Source organism: Pseudovirgaria hyperparasitica, assembly GCF_010093815.1.
Source record: "Pseudovirgaria hyperparasitica strain CBS 121739 unplaced genomic scaffold EJ05scaffold_6, whole genome shotgun sequence".
NCBI classification, from domain to species: Eukaryota; Fungi; Ascomycota; class Dothideomycetes; order Acrospermales; family Acrospermaceae; genus Pseudovirgaria; species Pseudovirgaria hyperparasitica.
The window spans coordinates 1,621,234-1,644,771 of NW_022985554.1; the positions used below are offsets into that span (position 1 = coordinate 1,621,234).

General features: G+C 51.0%; 10 protein-coding genes across 10 annotated transcripts; 4 read left to right on the forward strand and 6 right to left on the reverse strand.

The window, feature by feature from the left end:
* Positions 1-374: 374 nt before the first annotated feature.
* Positions 375-3,216, forward strand: EJ05DRAFT_485418 (uncharacterized protein; the record flags this gene model as incomplete). Its single annotated transcript, XM_033745451.1, has 3 exons — positions 375-377; positions 446-706; positions 766-3,216. The coding sequence occupies 3 exons, from the start codon at positions 375-377 to the stop codon at positions 3,214-3,216; spliced, it is 2,715 nt and encodes a 904-aa protein (XP_033601850.1).
* A 2,346-nt stretch (positions 3,217-5,562) lies between these two features.
* Positions 5,563-6,639, reverse strand: EJ05DRAFT_344845 (uncharacterized protein). The gene is made up of 2 exons (XM_033740954.1): positions 5,822-6,639; positions 5,563-5,760 (listed from the first exon to the last, which is right to left on the reverse strand). Exons 1-2 carry the CDS (start codon positions 6,396-6,398, stop codon positions 5,690-5,692), a joined length of 648 nt encoding a protein of 215 aa, XP_033601851.1. The 5' UTR covers positions 6,399-6,639; the 3' UTR covers positions 5,563-5,689.
* Positions 6,640-9,181, reverse strand: EJ05DRAFT_527607 (uncharacterized protein; the record flags this gene model as incomplete). Its single annotated transcript, XM_033748892.1, has 2 exons — positions 6,640-8,996; positions 9,030-9,181. 2 exons carry the CDS (start codon positions 9,179-9,181, stop codon positions 7,124-7,126), a joined length of 2,025 nt encoding a protein of 674 aa, XP_033601852.1. The 3' UTR covers positions 6,640-7,123.
* Positions 9,182-9,629: 448 nt separating this feature from the next.
* Positions 9,630-10,775, reverse strand: EJ05DRAFT_475611 (nucleoside-diphosphate-sugar epimerase). Its single transcript, XM_033743839.1, has 2 exons — positions 10,336-10,775; positions 9,630-10,273 (listed from the first exon to the last, which is right to left on the reverse strand). The coding sequence occupies exons 1-2, from the start codon at positions 10,596-10,598 to the stop codon at positions 9,796-9,798; spliced, it is 741 nt and encodes a 246-aa protein (XP_033601853.1). The 5' UTR covers positions 10,599-10,775; the 3' UTR covers positions 9,630-9,795.
* On the reverse strand, positions 10,750-12,451 carry EJ05DRAFT_451672 (uncharacterized protein). Its single transcript, XM_033742395.1, has 2 exons — positions 11,553-12,451; positions 10,750-11,499 (listed from the first exon to the last, which is right to left on the reverse strand). The coding sequence occupies exons 1-2, from the start codon at positions 12,408-12,410 to the stop codon at positions 11,161-11,163; spliced, it is 1,197 nt and encodes a 398-aa protein (XP_033601854.1). The 5' UTR covers positions 12,411-12,451; the 3' UTR covers positions 10,750-11,160.
* Positions 12,452-13,167: 716 nt separating this feature from the next.
* Positions 13,168-13,856, reverse strand: EJ05DRAFT_499809 (RNA-binding domain-containing protein; the record flags this gene model as incomplete). Its single annotated transcript, XM_033746900.1, has 3 exons — positions 13,168-13,494; positions 13,548-13,761; positions 13,807-13,856. 3 exons carry the CDS (start codon positions 13,854-13,856, stop codon positions 13,168-13,170), a joined length of 591 nt encoding a protein of 196 aa, XP_033601855.1.
* Positions 13,857-14,247: 391 nt separating this feature from the next.
* Positions 14,248-15,386, forward strand: EJ05DRAFT_437391 (actin-related protein-like protein 2/3 complex subunit 1A; the record flags this gene model as incomplete). Its single annotated transcript, XM_033741787.1, has 2 exons — positions 14,248-14,467; positions 14,521-15,386. The coding sequence occupies 2 exons, from the start codon at positions 14,248-14,250 to the stop codon at positions 15,384-15,386; spliced, it is 1,086 nt and encodes a 361-aa protein (XP_033601856.1).
* A 62-nt stretch (positions 15,387-15,448) lies between these two features.
* Positions 15,449-16,483, reverse strand: EJ05DRAFT_344967 (uncharacterized protein). Its single transcript, XM_033740955.1, has 2 exons — positions 15,752-16,483; positions 15,449-15,699 (listed from the first exon to the last, which is right to left on the reverse strand). The coding sequence occupies exons 1-2, from the start codon at positions 16,208-16,210 to the stop codon at positions 15,511-15,513; spliced, it is 648 nt and encodes a 215-aa protein (XP_033601857.1). The 5' UTR covers positions 16,211-16,483; the 3' UTR covers positions 15,449-15,510.
* A 223-nt stretch (positions 16,484-16,706) lies between these two features.
* Positions 16,707-18,960, forward strand: EJ05DRAFT_499812 (Pkinase-domain-containing protein; the record flags this gene model as incomplete). Its single annotated transcript, XM_033746901.1, has 5 exons — positions 16,707-16,751; positions 16,802-17,375; positions 17,426-18,015; positions 18,066-18,196; positions 18,246-18,960. 5 exons carry the CDS (start codon positions 16,707-16,709, stop codon positions 18,958-18,960), a joined length of 2,055 nt encoding a protein of 684 aa, XP_033601858.1.
* Positions 18,961-19,842: 882 nt separating this feature from the next.
* Positions 19,843-21,614, forward strand: EJ05DRAFT_499813 (cytochrome P450; the record flags this gene model as incomplete). Its single annotated transcript, XM_033746902.1, has 4 exons — positions 19,843-20,088; positions 20,188-20,385; positions 20,439-21,503; positions 21,555-21,614. The coding sequence occupies 4 exons, from the start codon at positions 19,843-19,845 to the stop codon at positions 21,612-21,614; spliced, it is 1,569 nt and encodes a 522-aa protein (XP_033601859.1).
* Between the last annotated feature and the right edge of the window lie 1,924 nt (positions 21,615-23,538).

Sequence of the window (23,538 nt, forward strand, 5' to 3'; positions counted from 1 at the left end):
CTGTCTGTCTGTCTTCGATCTGTGTCTGGGCGCGCTCCTCCAGCCTATAGCTTCCCACCCTGGTCCGCCTCATATGCAGCCAACAAGTAGCTCCAACATCGTCTCTTGTATCAACCATCAACCCACCACATACTCTCTCTCTCTCCATCAAAACCCTTCTGCATGCCCCCCACCCCGTCCTTTGATCCTCTTTCCGCTATTTCGCCCTCCATCCTCGTACAACAACAACAACAGTACTCCTAGGAATACATGTTGATGCATCCACAACCGCTGGCGACGGTACTGTAGATATCAACCTCTCTCTCTCTCTCTCTCTCTATTCGTACATAGCCCTATATCACAATCGCCAATATCAGTCACCGCAGCAAGCCGTCATGGTAAGTCCTCACCGCCAGACTGTCCTGTTCATAGCGGGGCTTTCCTTCTAATTCTTCTTCAAAAACAGCAGGCCATGACGCCCATTACACCGCTGGAGTCCGGTGTCGAGATGTTTCAGAAGGGTCAGATGCAGACCCTATTCCCACAGCGAGCGTCAGGCTCGACTGCCTTTGCGCAGAGACAGTCGCGCTCCTCCCAGCCGCGCCCTGTCTCCGAAGCGACCGAGATTTTCGACACCGATCTCGAGGACGACTCGACCGATCTGGAAGATGACGATGATGACTCGAGCGACTTTGAGGAGGACTCGCCAAAGTACAGCTTCGACTCGGTAAGTTGCCTGCCGCCTCTGTTGCTGTTGCTGTTCTTGTTCCTAACTACCATCATCAGAGCGAGAGCCGCCGCAGTCAGACGACGCTGTCGAGTTTCGAAGAAATCACCACCCCGTACTCGAGCCGCCCGGTCGAGTTCGACTTCAAGCCCGTCGACATGAAGCCGGTCGAGGGTCCCCGCGGCCCACACCTGTTCCGCGCCTCGCAGACGTCAATCGACTTTGACTTTGACTTTGCCCTCCAGCTCTCGCCCATCGCCCTCAAGTCTCCCATGACGTTACCGCCGCCGCCGCCGCAACAGGAATATCCCACCGAGCGGGAACTCCTCGCAGCAGCAGACACCCCCGCGACCGTCATTGCCCCGCGCCAACTGACCAGCCTCGTGAGCGCAATGCAGGATGTCGACAGCTCCGAGGTGCGCTCGTGGTCGTCGATGCAAGTCGCCATGTGGATGAGTGATTTGGGCTTCGACGGGAGCGTGGTGGAGAAGTTCAAGGAGCACGACATCACCGGCGCCGTGCTGCTGGACATGCAGTTTGAGGACCTCAAGGAGCTTGACATTGCCTCGTTTGGCAAGCGCCATCAGCTCTGGAATCACATCGATGCCCTCCGCGAGAACAACGGCCGGATAAGCCCGGCACCGACGCCCTTCCAGGACACCACCCTCCCGTGCTCGGAACACGGCCGGTCAAAATCACGACGGCGGCGCGACAAGAGTCAGGAGCAGCACTGTGGAAATGGCGGAGACGACGACGAGATCCTGAGCCCCATCACCCCCGGCGGCGCTGCCAACAAGAAGAGGCGAGCACGCAAGCCGCGCAACATCAACGACATTGTCACGCCCGCCGAGTCCGTGTCCATAGTCGCCATCGAGCAGCTGCTCCCCAAACCACACAAGTGCGCCAAGGGCGAGCGCTGCGCAAAGTGGCGGAAGCAGCAGCGCCAACTCGCGCGCCTGCAAGAGGAACACGGCTTCGCAATCTCGCCCGAGAACGGCGGCCAGATCTTCATCGCGGGCGACCCAGGAAACGCCGGGCAGGCCGGACGGATAGTGGAGAATGTCGTGTTGCGGCCCGCGTCGGAGAATGTGGCATCGGTCGTGGCATCCTCCGCCGCGCTGCCGTCCGCCCAGTTCCCGCCCCTCGCCCTGCACGAGGAAATGCTCGACTTTGTCGAACATCGCGACCCGCAGGAGAACGTCAAGCAGTTCCTCTCCCTCCAGGGCTGGGACTCGCCCGACGCAAACTTTCCCGTCGAGCGCCCGCCCACGCCTCCCCTTGACCTCTTCCCGCCTCCCGCTGTCGTCCCCCTCCAGCCCCCCGTGCCCGCAACACCACACACAAACCTCAAGAACCTCCCCAAGCTCAGCATCCCCCGTGCCGCATCAGCACTATCCGCTACTACTACTACTACTACTACTACCACCCAGGACCACCTCGACCCCAAAACAGCCTTCTTCTCCCCATGCCGCTCCGCCCTCTCCCCCGCCGACCCCGGCCTCGCCCACCTAATCTACCGCTTCGGCACCCCGGCCTCCGAAATGGACGTCCCCGTCCCCGTCACCGCCCTCCCGTCCGACCCGCTCTCCCGCGACTCCTCCCAGAGCGTCCCGCCAAACATGCTCTACCGCGACCCGACCCAGCGCTCTGCCTCGCGCGCCGCCCCAGACTGGCGCCGCCCGAGCTTCGCCCTGCCCTCGCTGCTCGAAGACCGCGTCTTTGAAGAGCCTGCCTCGTACCAGAACAACAATCACCACAACAACGCCCACCACGCCTCATCTTCTTCCTCCTCCTCTCTCCCCACCGCCCTCCCCCTCGACCCCAAATCCGCACACGACCTCAAGCCCCCACGCTCCACCCCCTCATCATCCCGCCACCACAACCCCTCCTCCTCCTCTTCCCTCCCATCAACCACCAAACCCACCGCCACCAAATCCCCCTACCCCGGCTCCACCCACGCCGGCTGGATGAAAAAGCGCCGCACCCGCCTCCTCCGCCACGAATGGACAGACGCCCACTTCCGCCTCACCGGCTCCTCGCTCGCCATGCACCCCAACGCCCTGCCTTCCTCGTCCGCCCTCAACACAATCGATATCGACGATTACGCTGTTGCGTGCAGCTCCGTTGCGTCGGGAAAGTTGGCGGCGCGGATTCGGGCGTTGAGGAATGCTTCGTCTTCTTCGTTTTCTTCGGAGGGGGGAAGTGCGGGGAAGGGCAAGGCGGGTGGTTTGGACGCCGCGTTTGAGTTTCAGCTTGTTCCTGCTGTTGAGGGGGAGGGTGGGGCACGGTGGAGAAGGGTTTGGAGGGATGGTGCGGGGATTGGGGGGGGGAGTGGACTTGGTGGGAGTGGAGGGAGTGGAGGGAGTGGGAGTGGAGGGGGCAAGACTTTGCATTTTGCGGTTGAGACGAGGGATGAAAGGATTGATTGGATGCGGGAGTTGATGCTTGCTAAGGCGCTGAGGGCGAAGGGGAGGGGGTTTGAGGTCGAGGTTAATGGGCGGGTTATTTAGTTGTTGATGTTGTTGGGGGTTAGGGTAGGGGTTGTGGGTTGTGATGCCGTTTCCTGCTCTGCGTTTTTCGTGGGGTATGTTTTCGTTTTGTGTGTTTTTGGATTCCCTTTTGCTGTTGCTGTCGTTGCTGTCGTCTGCTTTGCTTTTTCTTTTTCTCGTTTTGGGTTTTTCGGTCGTTATACAGGATCTTTGCCCCACCGCTCCCCTCAATTCCCCCCCTCCTTTTGACATTGTTGTCGACTTTGCACGTTTGTGTGTGTGCATTGCTTATTTTTATACCCTCTTTGTTTTTTGGCTGCTTGGTTTTGGTTGTTGTTGTTGCTTGGTGGTTGTTGGTTAGTGGTTGATGATTAGTGGAAGGACGATGCTGATGATGATGTTATGACTCGGTTTTATTGGTTTGGTATTGGTTTGATTGCTTGATTTTGTCTGGTTGGTTTCGGGTTATAGGTGATGAGGTGGGACGGTATGACGGTATGATGGTGGGATAGGGCGGAGAAGACGAAAGACGAAAGACGTAAGACGAGGGAATAAAGACGAAAGGAGGAGAGTGACGACGGGACGAGAACAGACGTTCGTAGCGGTAGTAGTAGCAGCAGTAGCAGTAGCAGTAGTAGCGGTAGCAGCAGTAGATATACACACCACGACAAGACACGCTGTGGTATAGCGTAATACTCTATCTTCATCATGCAGCGTGGATCTTTGCTTTGGTGCTATGTTATCATGTTTGTGAGCATGTTTGTAATCATGCTTGTAATCGCGTCTATAACACACACACACACACACACACACACACCACGCAGTACTATCCAAGAAACACACACCACACCTACAGCGCCCCGTGTATTCGCCCGTATATCTCTGGGCATATCTACCGAACTAGCTTAGCTTAGCTTAGCCTGGGCTCGTAGTACGTTCTTGGTCGTTGGTTGGTATGTATCCTTGGTTGTTGGGTGGTATGTGGAGCTTATATCTCGCTTTATGGGGTTTATGCTGGTGATAGGATGGCGGAGTTTCACTGGGTCTTGGTGCTTGGTTTTGGGGTCTAGAGGTTGGGGAGTATAGGTTAGAGTATAAGTGTAGAGGTTAGAGGTTAGAGGTTAGAGGTTAGAGGTTAGAGGTTAGAGGTTAGAGGTTAGAGGTTGGAGCTTAGAGAACGGTTAGAGCTTAGAGTCTAGTAGAGTATAGAGTCAAGCAGAGTCTAAGGTTCGAGTCTACAGTCTATAGGTCAGAGGTTAGAGTCTAGGGTAAGTTTAATAGAGTGTAGAGTATAGAGTGTAGAGTATAGAGTAGATAGTATAGAGTATAGAGTGTAGAGTATAGAGTATAGAATATAGAGGGTAGAGTATAGAGTGCAGAGTATAGAGGGTAGAGTATAGAGCCTAGATTATATAATCTACGTACTTATTATAAGATAGTTAGTTAATTTATAAGTCCGTGATTAGAAGCACGTACATGTACATATATATAGGGGTAATTAGGTAGGTAGGTAAGTAGGTAAGTAAGCAAGCAAGCAAGCAAGCAAGCAAGCAACCCACGCGTCCACGTCCACGTACACATACACATCCAAGTACAACATGCATAATCACAAGCCTCCGAAACATCGTTGATCTAGTAGTCATAGCGCACAGAGACGTCCATCTACCTGCTTCTCTCTTCTTCATGCCCTTCCACTAGATCATACCATACACTTGTCCCACATATTCCTGGCTACATTGCGGACTCGTGTGAGCAAGTATAGACTATCCCACTAATCCCAGTAGATGATGTATAGTATAGCATACTACTAATCTCCCGGTCGTGAAGCGTGTATGTAGCGTGTACTTATATTGATACCAGGTGGTAGTAAGCAGTAGGATTCGATGGATTCGGAGGTGTATACTTAGTCCTACTCTCTCCGCCTGCACGAATGGGATGTACTAGTAGGAATCAAGCAGTAGACATGAATAGTAGACCTGAACAGCAGGCACGAAGAGTAGTTATAGAGAGTCTAGTCGATCCTGGTCCGCGACACGTCATTTTGCCCTTCTGCCCTTCACAGGCCTACCTTCTTGATTAGCTTTATGCACTGAGCCTGATTATGCTTCACAACAACAACAAATGCAATGCCCGCATTATCACGGATGATAGAAACGATTGTTGTACGAGACGTTGGTACTTATTGTGATTTTCTAATACAGAGCGTGCTTTTCTCCCGCTTGGTCAGAGTATTATCATGACCGTCTCCCGCAACACAGCGAACGCTAGAATACTGCCATACTCTCCTCTTAGCTGGTAATGTCCCCTTGCGATGACTTTATATGTCTGACCCGTTCAGGAGGCTCCGTGTGTCGTACAGTAGACGTCGTTGGTAACGACATAGAAGCTCGACAATCAAAAACTGGCTCCAAGAAGTAGAAAAGAATACAAGAAGGGGAAGGCCAAAGTATATACAAGAACAGAACCACGCACGCCCATGTAAACACCAAGACGTCTACACACCACGCTGGAGCTCCACAACGCGAAGTTGCACAACCTGGCCGATCTGCACCGTCACGAGATCCGCTGCCGCACCGTTAGCTCCTGTCACACATACAGACATACGTCCATCAAGTCGCAGACTCACGAGATCGGTCATACAGTCCTATGGTCCACGCGCCCTCCTGTCCCACCGGAAAAGCCATCCATTGCGCCTTCTCCAGCCCATAATACCCAAGCACCCGCGGCTCCGCGCTCAGCGTAAACTCCGTCGACTTGTACTCAACGCCCGCGGCACCCGGCATCATATCCAGCTCGACCTCGACCGGCGCCTCCTTCAACACCCAGCCGCCCTTTGGGCCCACCAGCGTCGCCCGAGCGCCGAAATCGCCCGTGACGGTAGCGCTGCCAGCGTGCCCTCCCTTGTAAGCGTTCTGGAGCCCGTACGTCGCGTTGTCTGCCGCCGTGGCGGTGGACTTCTTGACGTTGAAGCGGTAGCAGGTCGAGTTGGGGAAGATGCCAATCTCCCGCCACTGCCCGTGATCCCAGCTGTCTGTCGATTCGACCTTCTTCGTCGTGTTGAGCGCGAGCATGGCACCGTCGATTTCGGCAAAGTTTGGCGAGACGACTGCCAGGGCGTATGGCCCGTTTGATTCGAAGGGGAGAGCGGCGGCAGAGCTGAGCGCGAACAGCCCGAGGACTGTATAGACGGTGGAGAGCTGCATTTGTGTGTATGTCGATGGGAGAGGCTGGCGGGCTTTGCAAAAGCTATCACACAAAGACTCGATGCGCGCTCGATGTTATATTTGCCAGTGTGATCCCGGTGGTTTGATTAAGTGTCATTCGGAGATATTAGGTTGATTGCATGTGCCAGTGCACACCCACCTCTCGGCCATCCTTGTCTCTGGACAGGAATAAACGAAATGAACACCTCCGTCCACAGTCTTGGTTAGGCTGGCTCGGACTCGTTCAGCAGCCTCCTACGAGCGACGGCAATGACATGCTACAGGACTTCAAACGCTTTCTGCCTTCTGTTCTCTGTATTTTGACTGTGAGAGTCCTGCGCGATTTTCGATTAATTTAGATGCCAAGGCGCGATGCTTGGCTTGGCAAGAGCACCGTGTAGTGATAAAATTCCCGCAGGTAAACAAGGGTGAAACATGTGGGCCTTTTTCTACAGTCAGTGCTCCAAGCTGCGTGGACCGTTATGCGCACCCCGCATCAGAACGACCAGTTTTCCGGGGCGGTCATTGGCGTCTCGTTTTCAATAATCGGGCCGATCCGAATCACGGCGCCCGGCTTCTATTATAGGATACATACACACACACGTATCCTTCATGAAGAAGTTGAGTTGACTCCCCAATGATGCTTTCAGTGGAGGGGTGATGGAAACAACAATGACTTGTGTTGAACAAAGCAAGTCAAATCTAACCGTCTCAATCAGGAACCCTCAAGCCTGAGCTGATGCTGATGCCAATGCTGGTACCGCCCGATTGAACCATGTTTCACTCACATAATCCTTCTTCGGTCCTTTGACGTCGTATGCCAGCACAAAACGTTCGATTTGCGCACCCCGGAACCTGAATTCGCAGCGTGAGTTATACATGTCCTTGATGCAGAGATGGTCGGATGTTGCGATCCAGCCTTGATGCTTCTCGCCAGGTCGGGGATGTGGCTCGAACTTCATCTCGTTGAAGAGATAGTCGACCTTCAAGTCTGGCTGTGAATCCGTCTCTCTCTTGACGAACCACACAGTGATCGTGTCTGTCCGGGCGGAGTAGCGGTAGACGTAACGATGAGATGTCTGAAACGACTGTCCGGTTTTAGTATACGCAGTCCCTTGCTCGATGTAGAGGTATTCGCCATCATACCCAACGTCTGTTGGTGCGCGTGGATGGAAGGTTCCAGTCCCTTCATAGCGGTTTATGGGGAACTCATCCAATTTGCTGTTCAGAGATCTCTTTTGCTCCCATGATCCCTGCAATGATCGGAAAACTGCAGCGGCAACGAAGCGTGCAGACTCTTTCGAAGCGGTTAATGTGGACTGAAGGTACGAAAGCGTCGATTGTGCGGCAGTCTTTTCGACAGCGTTCGACGTATATCGTGCAGGGATGACTGGTCCTTCTTGCTCGCCGTCGCGAGTGATCCCAATCTGCTTAGACAGAGACTCCATCAGGCCAACATAATCACCCATCCAGTATTGTGGTGCAGCCAGATTGCGCGTCAGCATCGATTGCCGAAACGAACGCAACTCTGCCAACTCCCTGGCGGTGTCGCTTTCGGACTGCTGAATTTGAGATTCAGACCACTTGTCTGCGAGAATTCTTGCTTGCATCTCCATCACTCCCCAGTAAGGCCCTTCATACGAACCAACAAATCCAAGCGTAGGACACTGTGGATGCAGGATACTAGCATTCGCAAGCAGGACAGGCATCCTTGTGGATGCCGGTTCAAACTCGAGCCTTTCAAGCACGTCTTGGGACAGCCATGACAGTGTGATTTGCGGCATGAAGCCAGTCCCATGCACAATGGCCACGACATCAGATATGCTAGTCGATGGGCTGGAGTCTGACGCTGGCTCTCCATCCTTGGTTTGCATCTGTATGGTCACCGTGCAATCGTTTCCGCCTCGATTTATGACAAACTTAGTTGCTCTGCCCAGCACCGGTACGATACTGCCTGATCGAACGAATTCAGGATACAGATCAGTAATCGCCGCAAACGGAGCCGACTTCTCATCCCTATCGACGAGCCCCACAGACCCAAGATCACTCTGATCTCCTCCGAGTATGCTTCGAAAATACTGCTTTACCTCAGCAGCCTTGGTCGATGACACGAGCCCTGTGGAATACATGACCGGTCCTGTGGGTCTGCTTCTGAGGTCGAACATTGCAAGATCAAGAGGGAGAAATGCTGGCCTGTTGTTAACCTCTTTGGTGTCTTCATCGACCGGCTTCAACGGAAAGTAACGAGGTATCGCGTGGAATGGCTTGCTATGGATATTGACCAGTTTGTACCCGTCGTACGATCTCGGTGAGTCCGGTGCAAAACTCGCATTTGAAATCTGGGCCGCAAGAAAGGCAGAGGCCTCGACACCACTGTTGCTACCTCCAAGGACAACAATGGTGCCGCCTGTAGTATGATCTGGAGGTATGATGTCCTTGATCTCGCGCAGCTGGGAGCTATGCTTGACGGATACTCTGGAATCCTCGGACGCATCCCTTGATAGAGCTATGTCTGCTGGCTTCTGGAAAAAGCCAGAAGCGACGATTACATGGTCAAAATTTCGTTCGTTGATCGCTGGTGTAGTGCTGTCCATCGGACTACTTGCTGTGACTATATCGGGTTGAGTAGACCTCCAAGATACCTTCCACCTTTTCGTGCCATCTTCGCCTTGAACTTCTGAAGCATTGATAACCTCGCAGCCGTATTTGATCGACCCATCTGGTAATTTTCTTTCAGCGTATGCATTCAAATAACGACCTACTTGCCATGCTGTTGGAAACATTGGTATATCGTCAATAGTTGCCGTAGACCGATCGCAGACCTCATGAGCTATGTCTTCCCAAGGGAAGTCGCTGAAAGCTACGCTAAAGCGGCTTATATTTGTAGGCATGTCGAAGTTGCATTTTGGGTCTTGATGGCGTTTGTTTTTGTCAAATGCCCATATACCGCCCACACAGGGCAGCTTCTCCAAGACTGTGACATCAAACTTGCATTGTCTTCCATTCGCATCCTGCCACTCCTTTTGTAGCAGTGTCTTGGCCGAGACAAGACCCGCCGGTCCAGCTCCCACGATACAGACAGACGGCATTCGGAGTTGTAGGGTAGAAAGAGTTCTGACTATACTCATGCCAATTACCCCTCTACGGTTTCTGAGTGCAAGGACCACTTCACCTGTGATCATATACCTCAGGGGATCTGTAATTAGTGGAACTCACGAAGGTCAGACAATTCGACGCAATAACGCTAGTTTGCGTGGGGGCTATTTAAGCACTAATATCTGCCTAGAGAACAGATGCATATCTGGCGGCTACGACGCACGCCACGTTACATTAATATACTCTGTTGATTGTGTCCCAATGATATCCGACCGAAGCTGTATCCAGCGAAAGGAACATGTCAGTCGAGCCCAGCAAGCCTCCTGAACCCTTTATTTGATATGGTTCTTCCATCTCCCTCAACGCCGGCCCCATCCAGCGGCCTTCCATCGCCTGCAGCGAGCTCTGCCATCCACCTGCCCAGAGGTTTAGTCGGGCTATGAAAGCCACTCAGAAGCATTTTCGTAGTCGGGAATAATACCGGCCTCAATACTCGCTGATAGGCTGGCCGCCTGGGAACGTATTCGTGAATCGCCGGGTGATCAGTTTCGTCGACCATTGCCGGCCGCACAGAGAATGCTTTCAGCTCAGGATTCCTCTTGTGTTGTTCCAAGATAGCAGCCTCGGTCTCGCCTTTGACACGTCCAAATATGGGCGTAAAGACCCCTGGTGTGAGCGTTGCGCCTTCGCCCGAAACATAGACAAAATTGAACGGCGACTTGGGCGCAAAGGCCTCGATGAACTTGATGGGATAGTCTTTTGTGATCTCGATATATTTCCTAAACAATCTATCAGCATGTGCAGGCATTGATTCCGCTGTGACGGTAGCAATGAGACTGACTCCTTGTCCACGTCGTTTTGCGATACACCCAGTGCCCATACAATGCCCTTTGCATCTCTAATCCTCGTGAGCGCTTCTTCACCTGCGTCCCATTTCCCGAAGTCTTCCTTGAGTATCACTTCGGTTTTGTCGGTGCCCTTTGCCATTGCCACTGGCCGCCTGCTGATGATGGAAATCTTGGTCACATTCTGCATCGCGAGCATTGCATCGAGTACCCCAGAGCCAACGAGGCCAGTAGCGCCAGTAAGGACCAAGTGCACCATAGTAACCAATACTTCACGACAAGGGTTGTTATTTCTTTCAGAGGCAAGATTGAGAAGTAGGTACGAGAAGACAAGTGTTATTGAAGCGTCGTAGATCTTAAATACACGGCTGAAAAGGCACCACAAGCTGACGCCATCAACGGTCAAGGACCAGAGAGTTTCGCGGACGAATTTACGTTACCTTTGCGGAGTTTACAAGTACTGCTTATGGCCGGCTTCAGCGCCGGCCCAGACGCGCACTAACTAGCATTCCAAGCAGTGCCAAATATAGCCTTGGAGGATGATTAAGAATTTCTGGCGCCGAGGGACGATCTTTACGAGGGAGCATGAGTGCTGCAGGCTCATATGCCGTTTCACGATGCCTGAGGGAGCAGTCAACGACAAAATTCAGCAGTCTACTCCTATGGGCTTCGGGGCTTTCTCGAACGGGATAATGGTATTGGCGAGCATGTTTAGGTATGGGGATATGAATATCTATGCTCATATCGGGAGATCGGACAAGCGGTATATCACGAGCGCCTATGATTGAGCGTATACGTGCTTCCTCGCATCTCATCTGAGGCTATCCTAAACTGACATAACCCTTTCCACCACTTTCAGCGACAATCACATTGTCCCCATTAGCTTCCTTAGTCACTGGAGCTGGAACATCTCGCATTTGCGTTCCTTCGCCATCGCCCTCAACCAGTCTAAGCTGCGCATTTCTCTTCGCCATCTCCTTTCGCTCCTGTTCTTGAGTCTGGGTCATGTAGGTGGAGTATCTCAGCGTTGCAAGGATCATCACGGCTGATATGGCTAGAGCCGTAGCTGCACGTCGCGTCAGGAGCCACCGAAGGCTCTCAACTTCAGACCGGGCGTCTGAATTGAGCGATACGGTGATTTTATAGTTCAGCTCCTGGATCTAGGTCGAATTAGTACATGAGGTATCACAGCCTAACACGAACAGCTACTTACTGTGTTCTCCATAGACTTTTGCTCCGCCCTAACTGCCATCTTACGATCGTCGAACAGTCCCTTCAATTCGTCTTTTAGTGTCTCTCTCTCTTGTGAGAAGCGTTGGTTCAATATGTCCACTTCGTGCTGGAGCTGAGTACGCTCTTGACGCATCTTCTCAGTCTCTCCGTTTCGATTGTTCTGAATCTCAGTCCGTAGCTCGCTACAAGCTGCACGAAAGAGATATCCCTCATTCTCCACGTTGGACTTCGACACTAGCGCTTCCCGTGCGGTTTCCATATTCTGCGTTAGCAGCCCCCGGATTGCCTTCATGACCGTCACACTTTGTTCTTGGGAGAACCCTGAACCCTCAAGATGCTTGACTAGCCCATACGTGTCGAAGTGGTGGACGTAAGGTGGGGTCTGGAGATGCGGAGGTTTCTTCGCACTGTCAGCAGGTGACGGCATATGTAGTACGGTTTCCATGGGTGGACTCTCTGATACACTCAAAGTAGGCGGGACTTTTGTTTGTGATTCCTCGGTGGGCAGTTGTGTCGACGGTTGCGAGGCAGCATCCCCACTGGTGGACGAGCCTGAAGCCTCTTTCGTACCATTTTCATTCTCGCTCGTACCCTTGCTGGCTTGCTTTTCTACGGAAGTGACTGATAGTTCATTATCTTTGTCGCTAAGATGGGCTGGTGGCTTATTAGCCGTACCATATCGAGATCTTGCGGCGGAGCTGTGCAGAGGAGCAACTCTTAAACGCGGTCGCGCGCAAATATTGGCATTGGCGTTGCGATGACCGCGTGCGTCACAAGAGCGAGGCTTGAATAGCACGGGGTATAGGAAGGATAAAAATGGTGGACGAGAAGCCGACATACTCCCCAGAAATCGATTGCAGGAATGCGAAATAAGTCTTTACAGCTTTGGGACTGTAGAATCCGTTGAAGCTACCTCGTACGTAAGGCGAAACTGCGCTAACGACAAAACCTCTCTAATATAATCATACAGGTAATTTAGTGGGTGTGTAGATATTTTGACGCAATCGCAATATGCCCTCTTCATCATCTCTACCGTTCATGAGAGAACTAGTGTGTCGATAATTCATGGTCACTGTGAAACAATCGAGTTTTCTTCCATTATGAAACTAAGTCTTAGTGAACACTGCGATTACCCATGAGCTCAAGGTATTGAGGTTGGGATAGGGTATTTCCATCGTGGCAACACGATTCTATGTACCTGTATCAATTACCATATATTACATGTCAAGCAAGAGTGACCAGTTGCACACGGACAGCCTAATAATTCTGGAGGAGATCGCATCAAGCCTATCTCCGAACTAAACTCTTCATCAGATATCGTTCTTAGACGAGCTTGACCAGACTGTGATGAATGGCGGAGGATGCTTAATCATGTGGCATGTGAAGGCCTGAGTAGAATTAGAATAGATCTCATACAGCTATAGCGCTCGTGCAATACCTTTTGATAGCCTGTTGATTGACCCGAGCTTCGTACTGCTGTCGTGCCGCTTCATATTGCTCCTGACTTGGCCTCAGAGAATCTGGTGGGCGATATGCGGCCTACTCCTTCCACATTTGAGTCTTTCGGAGCTTGATTTCGTTCCTCTCCAAATATCTCAATCATCATCGCTTTCCTCCATTGCACTCCCTTCGTCCTCGTCTTCGTCCATAGGGACGTCACTGTCTTCGTCATCCTCCTCCCGTGGCCGCTTCGTGCCCGCGACATCAGACGCCAACGGTTTTAGTTTCCCATCCGAGCTTGCTGCGCTCTTGGCAGCATCTGTGTTACTAGGTGGTGCATCGAAAACAGAGGCCTGCAGCGCAGTCATTCCACTGGCAGTGGCTGCGGACGGAGACTCGAGGCGGCTCTCAGGCACAGGCAATTTGTATGTTCCGTCCAGTTTGGCCAATGTATCTGATTTCGACTTTGCGTAGTAGATTTTCTATTATCAATGTCAGTTCTATCAGGTCTTGAGAAGACAGCACAGGTTCCTACCAATTCACTACCAAAAAATTCGAATCCCTGGAGTGCTCTCATAGCCTGGGTCGCAGACTCAATGCTCTTGAAGGTGACATGCGCCTGACCGCGCATTTTGTCCGATCTCAACGCCACGATGTCCAAGACTGACCCATATGTCGAGAATATCATGTACAGCTCTCGCCGAAGATCGCGTTTGTTAATTTTGGGATTGAGTCGGTTGATATAAAGGCTAAGAAGGTCAGAAACGTACGCGTCATGGCATATGCGAACTTACGTTTGGTTTGGTGGCAGTGTCTTTAGCGGAGGTGCTTTGCTTGAAGCCATGATGAGAGACTTAGGCGGAAAGGAATCCCAATCAGCGGGGAGCGATCGCGGAACGAGCGTTTCTGTCGCAGTGAGTTTGATCAAGTAGCAACTCTGACAAGCCGAGAGGTGGGCTATGTAGCATTAAGTATATATATGTATTGTTGGAGCGAGCTCGCGTACAAACGAGAAGAGTTAGGGACTAGGCTGGTATTGCTAGAAATACTTTACAGGTAGTTAGTGTACCCCACCATCACCTCACCACCCACTGACTAGATGATTCCCACCATCTTCCAATCCACTTGTCGCTCTCATCTCATCACCTCCAGGCGTCCCATGATCTGAGCGACTAAAGTCCAGCTATTGCAGTAGTAGAGAGCTCCTCCTCTGCGTAGCTGCTTGCTCCTACACTATGGCTCCTGAAGTCCATCATCTCTTCCACCATTCCATCGCAGATCACTCATTCACCCCAGACCGCAACACCGTTGCTGTCACCCGCGACAACAACGTAGAGCTTTACGTAAAATCCGGAAAGTCTTTCTCGCTCAAAGATGAGCTCAGGGGTCATGATAAGACTGTAACAGGTGTTGATATTGCCCCCAACAGTGGCAAGATCGTTACATGTGCTCAAGGTGAGCATCTTCCGCTATACTTGTATAAACAGCCTTCTGAGATCCGCTTTTAGATAGAAATGCCTACGTATGGGAGCCCTCATCCACTGGCTGGAAGCCCACACTAGTTCTTCTACGTATTGATAGGGCTGCGACATGTGTGCGATGGTCGCCATCAGAGACAAAATTTGCTGTTGGCTCTGGTGCAAGGCTGATACCCATCTGTTACTTCGAAGAAGAGAACAATTGGTGGGTCTCGAAACATATCAAGAAGCCGATTCGCAGTACCGTGACCTCGGTCGATTGGCACCCTAACTCAGTACTTTTGGCAGCCGGCTCCACAGATGGACACGCCCGTGTTCTATCCACCTTTATCAAAGGTGTGGATGCGCGTCCCGAACCGAGTGCTTGGGGCGAACGATTGCCATTCAATACAGTCTGTGGAGAGTTCTTAAACAGTACTGCAGGCTGGGTTCATGACGTTGCATTCTCGCCTAGTGGTAATGCCATGGCGTTCACATCCCACGACAGCAGTGTCACCGTCGTCTATCCCAGCGCTCCTGATCAGCCCCCGAAAGCAGTGGTCAGTGTAGCTACCCAACTCTTACCTCTGACCACACTGTTATGGACTAGCGAAAGTGAGATCATTGCAGCTGGATACAATTGTGAAGCTTATCGCCTGTCCGGGAATGAGGGTGGTTGGCAACTGGCTGGTTCCCTGGAAGCAAAAGCTGGCCGCGCACAGGATGAACGGGAGGAGTCAGCTCTCAACATGTTTCGGCAAATGGATCTAAAGGGCAAAACCAAGAACGACACCGTTCTGAATACCACCCATCAGAATACAATCTCCACGATCCGAGTTCATGCTGGTAGCCCCGAATCTATCAGTGCAATCAGTTCTAGCGGCGTGGATGGGCGGTTGGTGGTGTGGAACTTGTGATATCGAGTCTTTTCACAGCCTAAGCAGATAGTTGCGCACAGTACTGTTGCATTGATCTTATCGAGGAGTATAGATGATGCATACTAGAATTTTGCCCGTATTGAAGCCCCTGGATTCTTCATTCTCATGCTGTATTGCTCGCATTCAAGAGCTCAACGGGTATAGACAAACCCAAGGTGCTTCCGACGATTCCAAACCACAGCATTAAGTAATCTAGCGTTCTATACGGTCGATTACTGACAACGTTGCTTAAAGCTTCTGCCGTCCTGCAAGGATGAACAAAGAAAGTCGGTCGGTCGGTGATTGGATGACTCTATGTAATCGTGTCAGCTTTCCAACATAGAGACTCATGTCAGAGGAAGTACCGTCATGGATATGGCTCCGATCACACCTATGCTGTTGATTTGACACCTGTGAATCTCTGGCACCAGGATACGATAAACGTCGGCTATGTCCGTCACCGGTTTCGAATGCTGGTCTAACAGATCAAAATACAGTACAGGGACTTGATACGTTGGCGACCGAATGATGGTAAATCGCGCCCGGACAGTTGGCCCATCGGTCTTGACTATCGAGTGATCATCATGCTCGTGAAACTCATCGTCGACGAGCTCATCCGCATCTATCACATTCCGATCTACTTCAATATCACGCTGGATGGTCATGAAAGTGACAGAGTCGACCTTGTCGAGTTGGACTTTCGTCCATGATGATTGAAATTCACCGTGTGACTGATATATACCAACCAGCTGCATACATGCCTCTACAAATCCTTGATCCGAAATGGAAGGGAATGATGGCAAACTGGATTCACTTGCTTTCATGGCGGCTCATGATTCGTATTTGCAGCTGGAGACCGGTCGAGAATGTTGAGTCGCAAATCCAGCACTCGGTCAGCGATGGATACCAAAAGTGACCAAGAACAGTATCGCCGCCAGACTGTAGCAGAAGGGCACGTTGTAGAACCTATTGACCGGATGAAGTGACCTGGGCGCCGTTTTGGCTACCCGCAATTCTTCTTGCTCCACAGTCTTGTATAGATCGGGGTCGGAGCACGGACCAGTAAACGCGCCGTGACGGCTCCACTCCATCTCTGTTGCCTGAACTTTGGTGACCGCTCTGAAGGCTATTGGCGTCTGTCGATCAACTCCAACCCTCGTGAATTACCAATCCCCTTCCGATTCCAGTAGATGAAGCGGCCTAATATTTTGTGTAAACCTCCAGTGTCGTTGTCTGTCTTTGTATCCTGACTGTGGGCCTTTGCACAGCCTGTCGCATCTCATTTGACTGCCCAGGCCATTCGATTGTCGTGCAAGCGTAATGCCACCACTACAGGAGCAGGGAAGCAAGTTGAAGCGTGGTCTTGTAGGCCTAAATCTTCACAATCAGGTTGTCACTGTCTAATATAATGATAGGACACCGTCGGCGAATCAGATAGCAAGAAACCTCGACGGTCGAACCGGATATCGTCGCAAGGCACGGCGCCAGACACGCCGCTGAAGAAGGGACTTGAAGCTGTTCATTTACCTTCACCATTGACACACAAAGATTCAACCGCCACAGAGGACTACCAGGATGGCACTGTTACACCCATAAGCGACAAGAGTCAGTTTGGCTTTGGGAAAAAGACCGGAAGCTCACCGCGTAACGCGCGTAATGGTGCCGGTCTGTCATCGCCACCGCAAGACACCCAGCCGTTCTCGCAATTCATACTCCCACCACATGCACATACTTTCGAGGTCGAAGATGAGGAAGCAGAAGGTGTTTGGGGCTACCTCATACCAGTCGATAGCAAGAATAGAAGTGTTTTGGTCATGAAGGCGAGGAGTGCCTGTCCCGTCTCTAAGGACAGGTTTTCGTCGAAAAAAACCGGCAAGGAGCATGTCAATAAGAAAACGTACGAGGATGAAGAGAATGCATATGAAGCACAAAAGGCGAAAAGTGGGGTTGTTGCAGGAGGATATCTGGTCGGAAGACACCCCGAGTGTGGTAAGTCTTTCATCTCAGTCAAAGCCTGTTGTCTTGTCTGATGTAAGCAGACCTACGGATTGAGGCCAACACTGTCTCCAATCGGCATTGTCTCTTGTTTCCAGAGAAGAAATCCGGTGTTCCTATCGCTCTCGTTGAAGACCTATCCGGAAACGGCACATATGTTAATGATGCGATTGTTGGACGCAACAAGCGCCGAGAGCTCCAAGATCGGGATGAGATATCTATTATCGATGAGGCTCGATTCATATTCAGATACCCTCATCGCCAGACATCAAGTGGTTTTCGTCAGCAGTATATGATACATGAGCAGTTAGGCAAGGGCCACTTTGCTTCGGTCCATTTATGTGTAGAGCGCAGCTCCGGCTCTCGCTTCGCCGTCAAAATTTTCGAGAAACGGGGTGGAAACGATCGTTCTCGGACAGAAGGTCTGCAACAAGAAATTGCCGTTCTCATGAGTGTAAGCCACCCGTCGCTGCTCTGTCTTAAGGATACCTTCGACGAGGAAGATGGTGTATATGTGGTCCTTGAACTAGCCCCCGAGGGCGAACTTTTCAATTGGATTGTAATGAAGCAAAAGCTCAGCGAGTCTGAAGCCCGCAAAGTCTTTATTCAGCTGTTTCAGGCAGTCAAGTTTCTGGTTCGTTCCATCCCGATTCTAGTTTATGAGCTATTACTGATGGTTAGTAGCATGAGCGTAACATTGTTCACCGCGACATCAAGCCTGAGAACATTTTACTGACAGACAAGGACTTGAGTATCAAACTGGCCGACTTTGGTCTAGCAAAAATTATTGGCGAGGAGTCTTTCACCACAACCTTGTAGGCCGCCCTGATTTTGCTTGAATATTTGCGTGCTCATCTTCTATAGATGTGGAACTCCTAGCTACGTTGCGCCCGAGATTCTTGAACCGGGGAACCACCGACGGTATACTCGTGCCGTTGATGTCTGGTCGCTCGGAGTCGTCTTATATATATGTCTTTGCGGCTTCCCGCCCTTCTCAGACGAGTTATGGAGCGACGAGAACCCATACACTCTATCGCAACAGATCAAGATGGGTCGATTCGATTACCCATCGCCGTACTGGGATCCTGTTGGAGATGCTGCTCTTGATTTGATTGACAAGATGCTGACCGTCAACGTTGACGAACGAGCTACCATAGACGAATGCCTCGAGCATCCATGGACCACGCTAGCGGAGATAAATCCTAAGGATAGCACTGACGGTCTCACCGGTGCCATTGCAAGCCTTGACTTCTCGAAAAGGAAACCTCATCGGGAGCGGACACTCTTAGCAACCATGAACGAAGTCCGTGTTAGTCGCGTCATCGATATTGCACCACAGTCACAAGTCAAGGTCTACGAGAAGAATGGGTCCCAATCAAGGAAGCACAACGCTACGAAATCGAAGACTGGTACGAATGGCGCAGCAAACCGCGAAGGTACACCAGGAGCGGACAGAAACACGGAAGAATTCGCTAAACTGGGTGGTAAGGGCGATCAGGCTTTGTTTCCCGATGATGCTGGTTCTATATATGAGCCAGATACTGTAGTGAAAGCTAATCTGAAGAAAGGTCGGAGATAAAGTAACAATATTTCGTTTACTGTTCACTCTGCATTCAGGTACTGGCAAATTCAGGTGCGCATCGCTAGAGCAAGGGATTGGTTTTCTGACGTCATGGGCGCAGAACTATGTATATGGCTTTTCACACAGGGACAGTGTGCCTATGCCGTGAAGTATCGGTCATGGGCCTAAGATAAGATATCATGAATGTATAATAAGGTAAGGACGACGAGCAAATACGCTGTATGTACCTCCATGGCATGTAAGTATCAACTTCTCATCCAACTTGCGACCGTGGAATTCGATTTTGGCAATGCAAGACTATCCGTTCATCAGGTGACATTGGTGTGGGCAACAGCTATTCTTGGAAGTCAGGGTCTCGAAAGTGACCGTTGATCGCGGAGGATTTGCGTTGCCGCTTTCGGTAGTCCACGTGGAGTTGCAAGTGTCCACAGTAGTATCGAGACGAGTGCAAAGCCAGGATAACTCCGTCTGTTGTTGTGTTGTACCTTTTGATCCAGAATCGTACGTCTCTTCGTAAAGTGGTGCCATATATACTTTCTTGGACACATTGTCCGAACGACTTGAATGTAAAGGCAAGATCAAGCCAATTACGATCAAATTATGCTTGATCGCATGGTATGTGGTTGACGATTCCACACGCCACCCCGGAACGTAAGGTCCCGTCGCTCACCGAAACTCACCGCCCGCGTGTCTATTGGCCTGTGCGCGGCAGTACTTTCTCTCAAGAAAACGCGACTCGCAGTCCCCTTTTCCAACGCTTGCCTCAATATCTGGCCGCGATACTGTTTATATTTTCCAGTCCCCCGCCAAAAACATTGTAAATTGCATGACACCTTTTCGTTATCTGGACCAAAACCGAGACGCGCGCATTTCCACACCATGGGGCTTCTCTCCGCCATCGTCAACCCCCTGGTTCATATATCTTCGGACATCTCAACACCAGCATTGATAGGAGCTAGCTTTGCAATCTTCCTCACCCTCTCGATAGTCCTGAATGTCCTCCGCCAACTCCTATTCAAGAACCCGAACGAGCCACCAGTCGTATTCCACTGGGTGCCATTCTTCGGAAGCACCATAGTTTACGGTATCGATCCCTACAAATTCTTTTTCAGCTGTCGCGAGAAGGTACGTAACAGACGCGCATCGCGTAACCCACCAACCCTTCTATTCACACCTAATCTGCATTCTCGGCCTTCGTTATGCGTCGTGCTAACATCTGTACAGTATGGCGATGTATTCACCTTTATACTCCTCGGCCGTAAGACCACTGTATGTCTCGGGACAACTGGCAACAATTTTATTTTGAATGGAAAGATCCAAAATCTCAACGCGGAGGAGATCTATAGCCCTCTTACTACACCCGTATTCGGCAGTGATGTTGTGTATGACTGCCCTAACTCAAAGTTGATGGAACAAAAGAAGGTCAGTCGAGGCTAATCTCGGTGGCAAGGACTGCAGGCTAAAGTTTACACCAGTTTGTGAAGTTTGGATTAACCTCAGACGCACTCAAGTCGTACGTTCGCACCATCACAGATGAGACGAGGGATTTCATCAAGAAGAATGCCGCGTTCAAGGGCAAAAAGGGGACTGTTAACCTCTCATCTGCAATGGCTGAGCTCACCATATATACTGCCTCCGCATCTCTCCAGGGGAAGGAGGTTCGCGCTAAATTCGACTCCACATTCGCAGACCTTTACCACTATCTCGACATGGGTTTTAGCCCTATCAACTTTATGCTGCCTTGGTTTCCATTCCCTCACAATCGCAAGCGCGACTACGCCCAAAAGACCATGACCGATCTTTACTGCGAAATCATTGAGCGACGTCGTGCTGCTGGAGGGAAGCGTGAGGGCGATGAGGATATGATATGGAACTTGATGAGCTGCCAATACAAAGAGGGCCGAGCACCTACCGACAAGGAAATCGCACATATGATGATTGCACTTCTCATGGCTGGACAGCACTCTTCTTCCTCGACGATTGCCTGGATCTTGTTGCGTCTGGCTTCTCAGCCTGAAATCATCGAAGAGTTGCTTCAGGAACAGAAGGACGTACTGGGAGCTGATCTACCAGACCTCACCTATGATGATTTAGCTCGACTATCACTTCATTCCCAAGTCGTCAAAGAAACTTTGCGGATTCATACACCAATTCACTCAATCATGAGGAAAGTCAAGACACCAATGCCAGTGGATGGTACTAAGTACACCGTTCCCACCTCACACGTTCTCCTTGCCTCCCCTGGAGTTACTGCTCGGTCGGCAGAGAACTTCCCAAACCCACTTCACTGGGATCCTCACCGGTGGGATGCCCACAAAGAGGTTGAGGAAGACGATAGCGAGAAGATCGACTACGGGTGGGGTCTGGTCAGTAAGGGAACCGCGAGCCCGTATCTACCATTTGGCGCCGGAAGGCATCGATGCATTGGCGAACAGTTCGCATATGTGCAGTTGCAAACGATCCTGGTGGAATTTGTTCGGGCATTCAAGCTACGTAATCCTGATGGGAGCCGCGAAGTGCTTGTGGAGACTGATTACTCTGTAAGTCTTTCGGGTATAATCATACTGAACGATGTCTAACATGTCCAACAGTCACTGTTCTCACGCCCGCTGAATCCTGCCACCATTGAGTGGGTCCGGAGAGACGCGTAGAAATTTTTAACCTTGTTGCATTGCGGTGTTTGAGCCGTTGGGATCCATACTGTATACTTCCCAGTACATGATTTGAGTAATGCATCAGCAGTGGCGTAAGGTCTGTGATACCTTTTCACTCAGCCGGAAACTATGGCATGCATACACCAGATTAGACATGCCTAATGACGCCTCACTGTTATAGAGGCCTGCTGTACGTAGAATCGCTCTGATGACCTGGCATTGTCTAGAGTTCTTGACTTATCAATCCATATAATATCGAATCACTATTTGGATCCTTGCCGTTCTCAGTTCACGTACCCATAATCCCAGCTGAACATTCATCCGCAATGGAAGCACAAACTGAACGATCAAGCCGTTCGGTTTTGTGTGTTGGGTAATGTCTTCCTCAGTTTCCAGCGTAACGCAACGTCAACAGGTCCAGAAACCTGCTCCCAATTTGACATTATCTTCGATGCCCAAGTGGGCAAAGTACGCTTAGAGCGAAAGAGGAAGCTGATGGTCGTCCTGGGTCTTGTCGTGTTATTTTATATCTATGGTATTGGTACTATGGTACCGAATCGTATCAAACCTTACTAAGGTGACCGAAAGCTTTCGATGTTACAACCTGTTCTAGTAGTTGCGCGCACTTTGGTTGCACACATTCATTGTAATGTAGTAGCTGTCCGTAGCATGTGTCTGAGGCTGCACACATAACACGTTGCTGACTATACTGCCACACACTCGAGTCTGCTCCACGCCAGCGCTGTCAAGTTCGCCCAGGTGGAAATTTGCATAGAGAGCTTAACTTTTTGGTCTGCGTGCGCGTATTTGTGTCAGTGGATGGTGGGGATAGAGGCTGGATTGTATAGTGGATAAATATAACGCGCGTGAGGGAATGAAATTAGGTAAAGCAAGTGGTTGTTGAGTGTCGGATGCGTTGGGCGGCGGTGATGAGCGGTTTTGCGTGTTTGGATGATGGAATTGGAAAACGCAGTTAGGGATGTGAGGGTAGATGTTGTGCTCGTGCATGTATGTATGCGATATCGGCGGCCTCTGGCGCTGGCTTCCTCCGGCTTTATTGTGGATTGTTATGTGTCTTTGGGAATTTATAGTAGGTATTGTGATTGTGAGGTGTCCTCCGCACGCATCTACCTATCCGGATCGTGCAGCGAGTAGGTTTGCGGGGATTGTTAGTGAGATCCAGAAGGTGGACTGCTTGAGGACTGCCCGGTGCTTTGTTATGTTGATGGGTATCAATAAAAGAGCTGGACTTATATTACTTATATATATAAGAGTACCTCCTCGTGGAAAGTGTTCGTCTATGATTACTTCCCACTACCTAGGTAGCCAAGCAAGGCAAGTATAGACGGCCACGCCACGCCTCATCAAGTCTAGCTTGTCCAGGTGGAGGCTAGGTACTCGGACTTACTTTGTACCTACCTCATAGTAGGGCTGCAGCAGAACCTCGTGACGTAGCGAGCACTGCAAGCATTCACGAAGTCGCTTGCGGGAATAGGGAAACACATGTGGCGTGAGCACCCGGAAGAAGAATAATGGTTAACCGGATGCAGCAATTGTTGATGTGCATCCATCCGTATGTCTCCGAAGAGAAAAAAAAAGAGCAAGGGTCGCCACGCGCGCGGGGTCTCGACTGATCCACGAGGGACGAGGCACACGCTGGAGATGACAGATTGATGGATAACGGATTTCGAGGAGTTGAGGATGGGAGGCCGAAAGAAGAGCCGCATTATGGGGAGCTGCGCGGAAAGTGTGTGTGCACATCAGTCAGTTATTAGTGAGAGGCCGCATTGCACGGAAAGGTACCTGACGATCGTCTTTGTATTCAAAGTTCCCAGTTTGCTGCCGCTACAGTCGTGAGAAGCTTGAGGCTTGACACTGACGCTTGACCGACAGCTGCTGGCTCATTGAAATCATGCCTGAC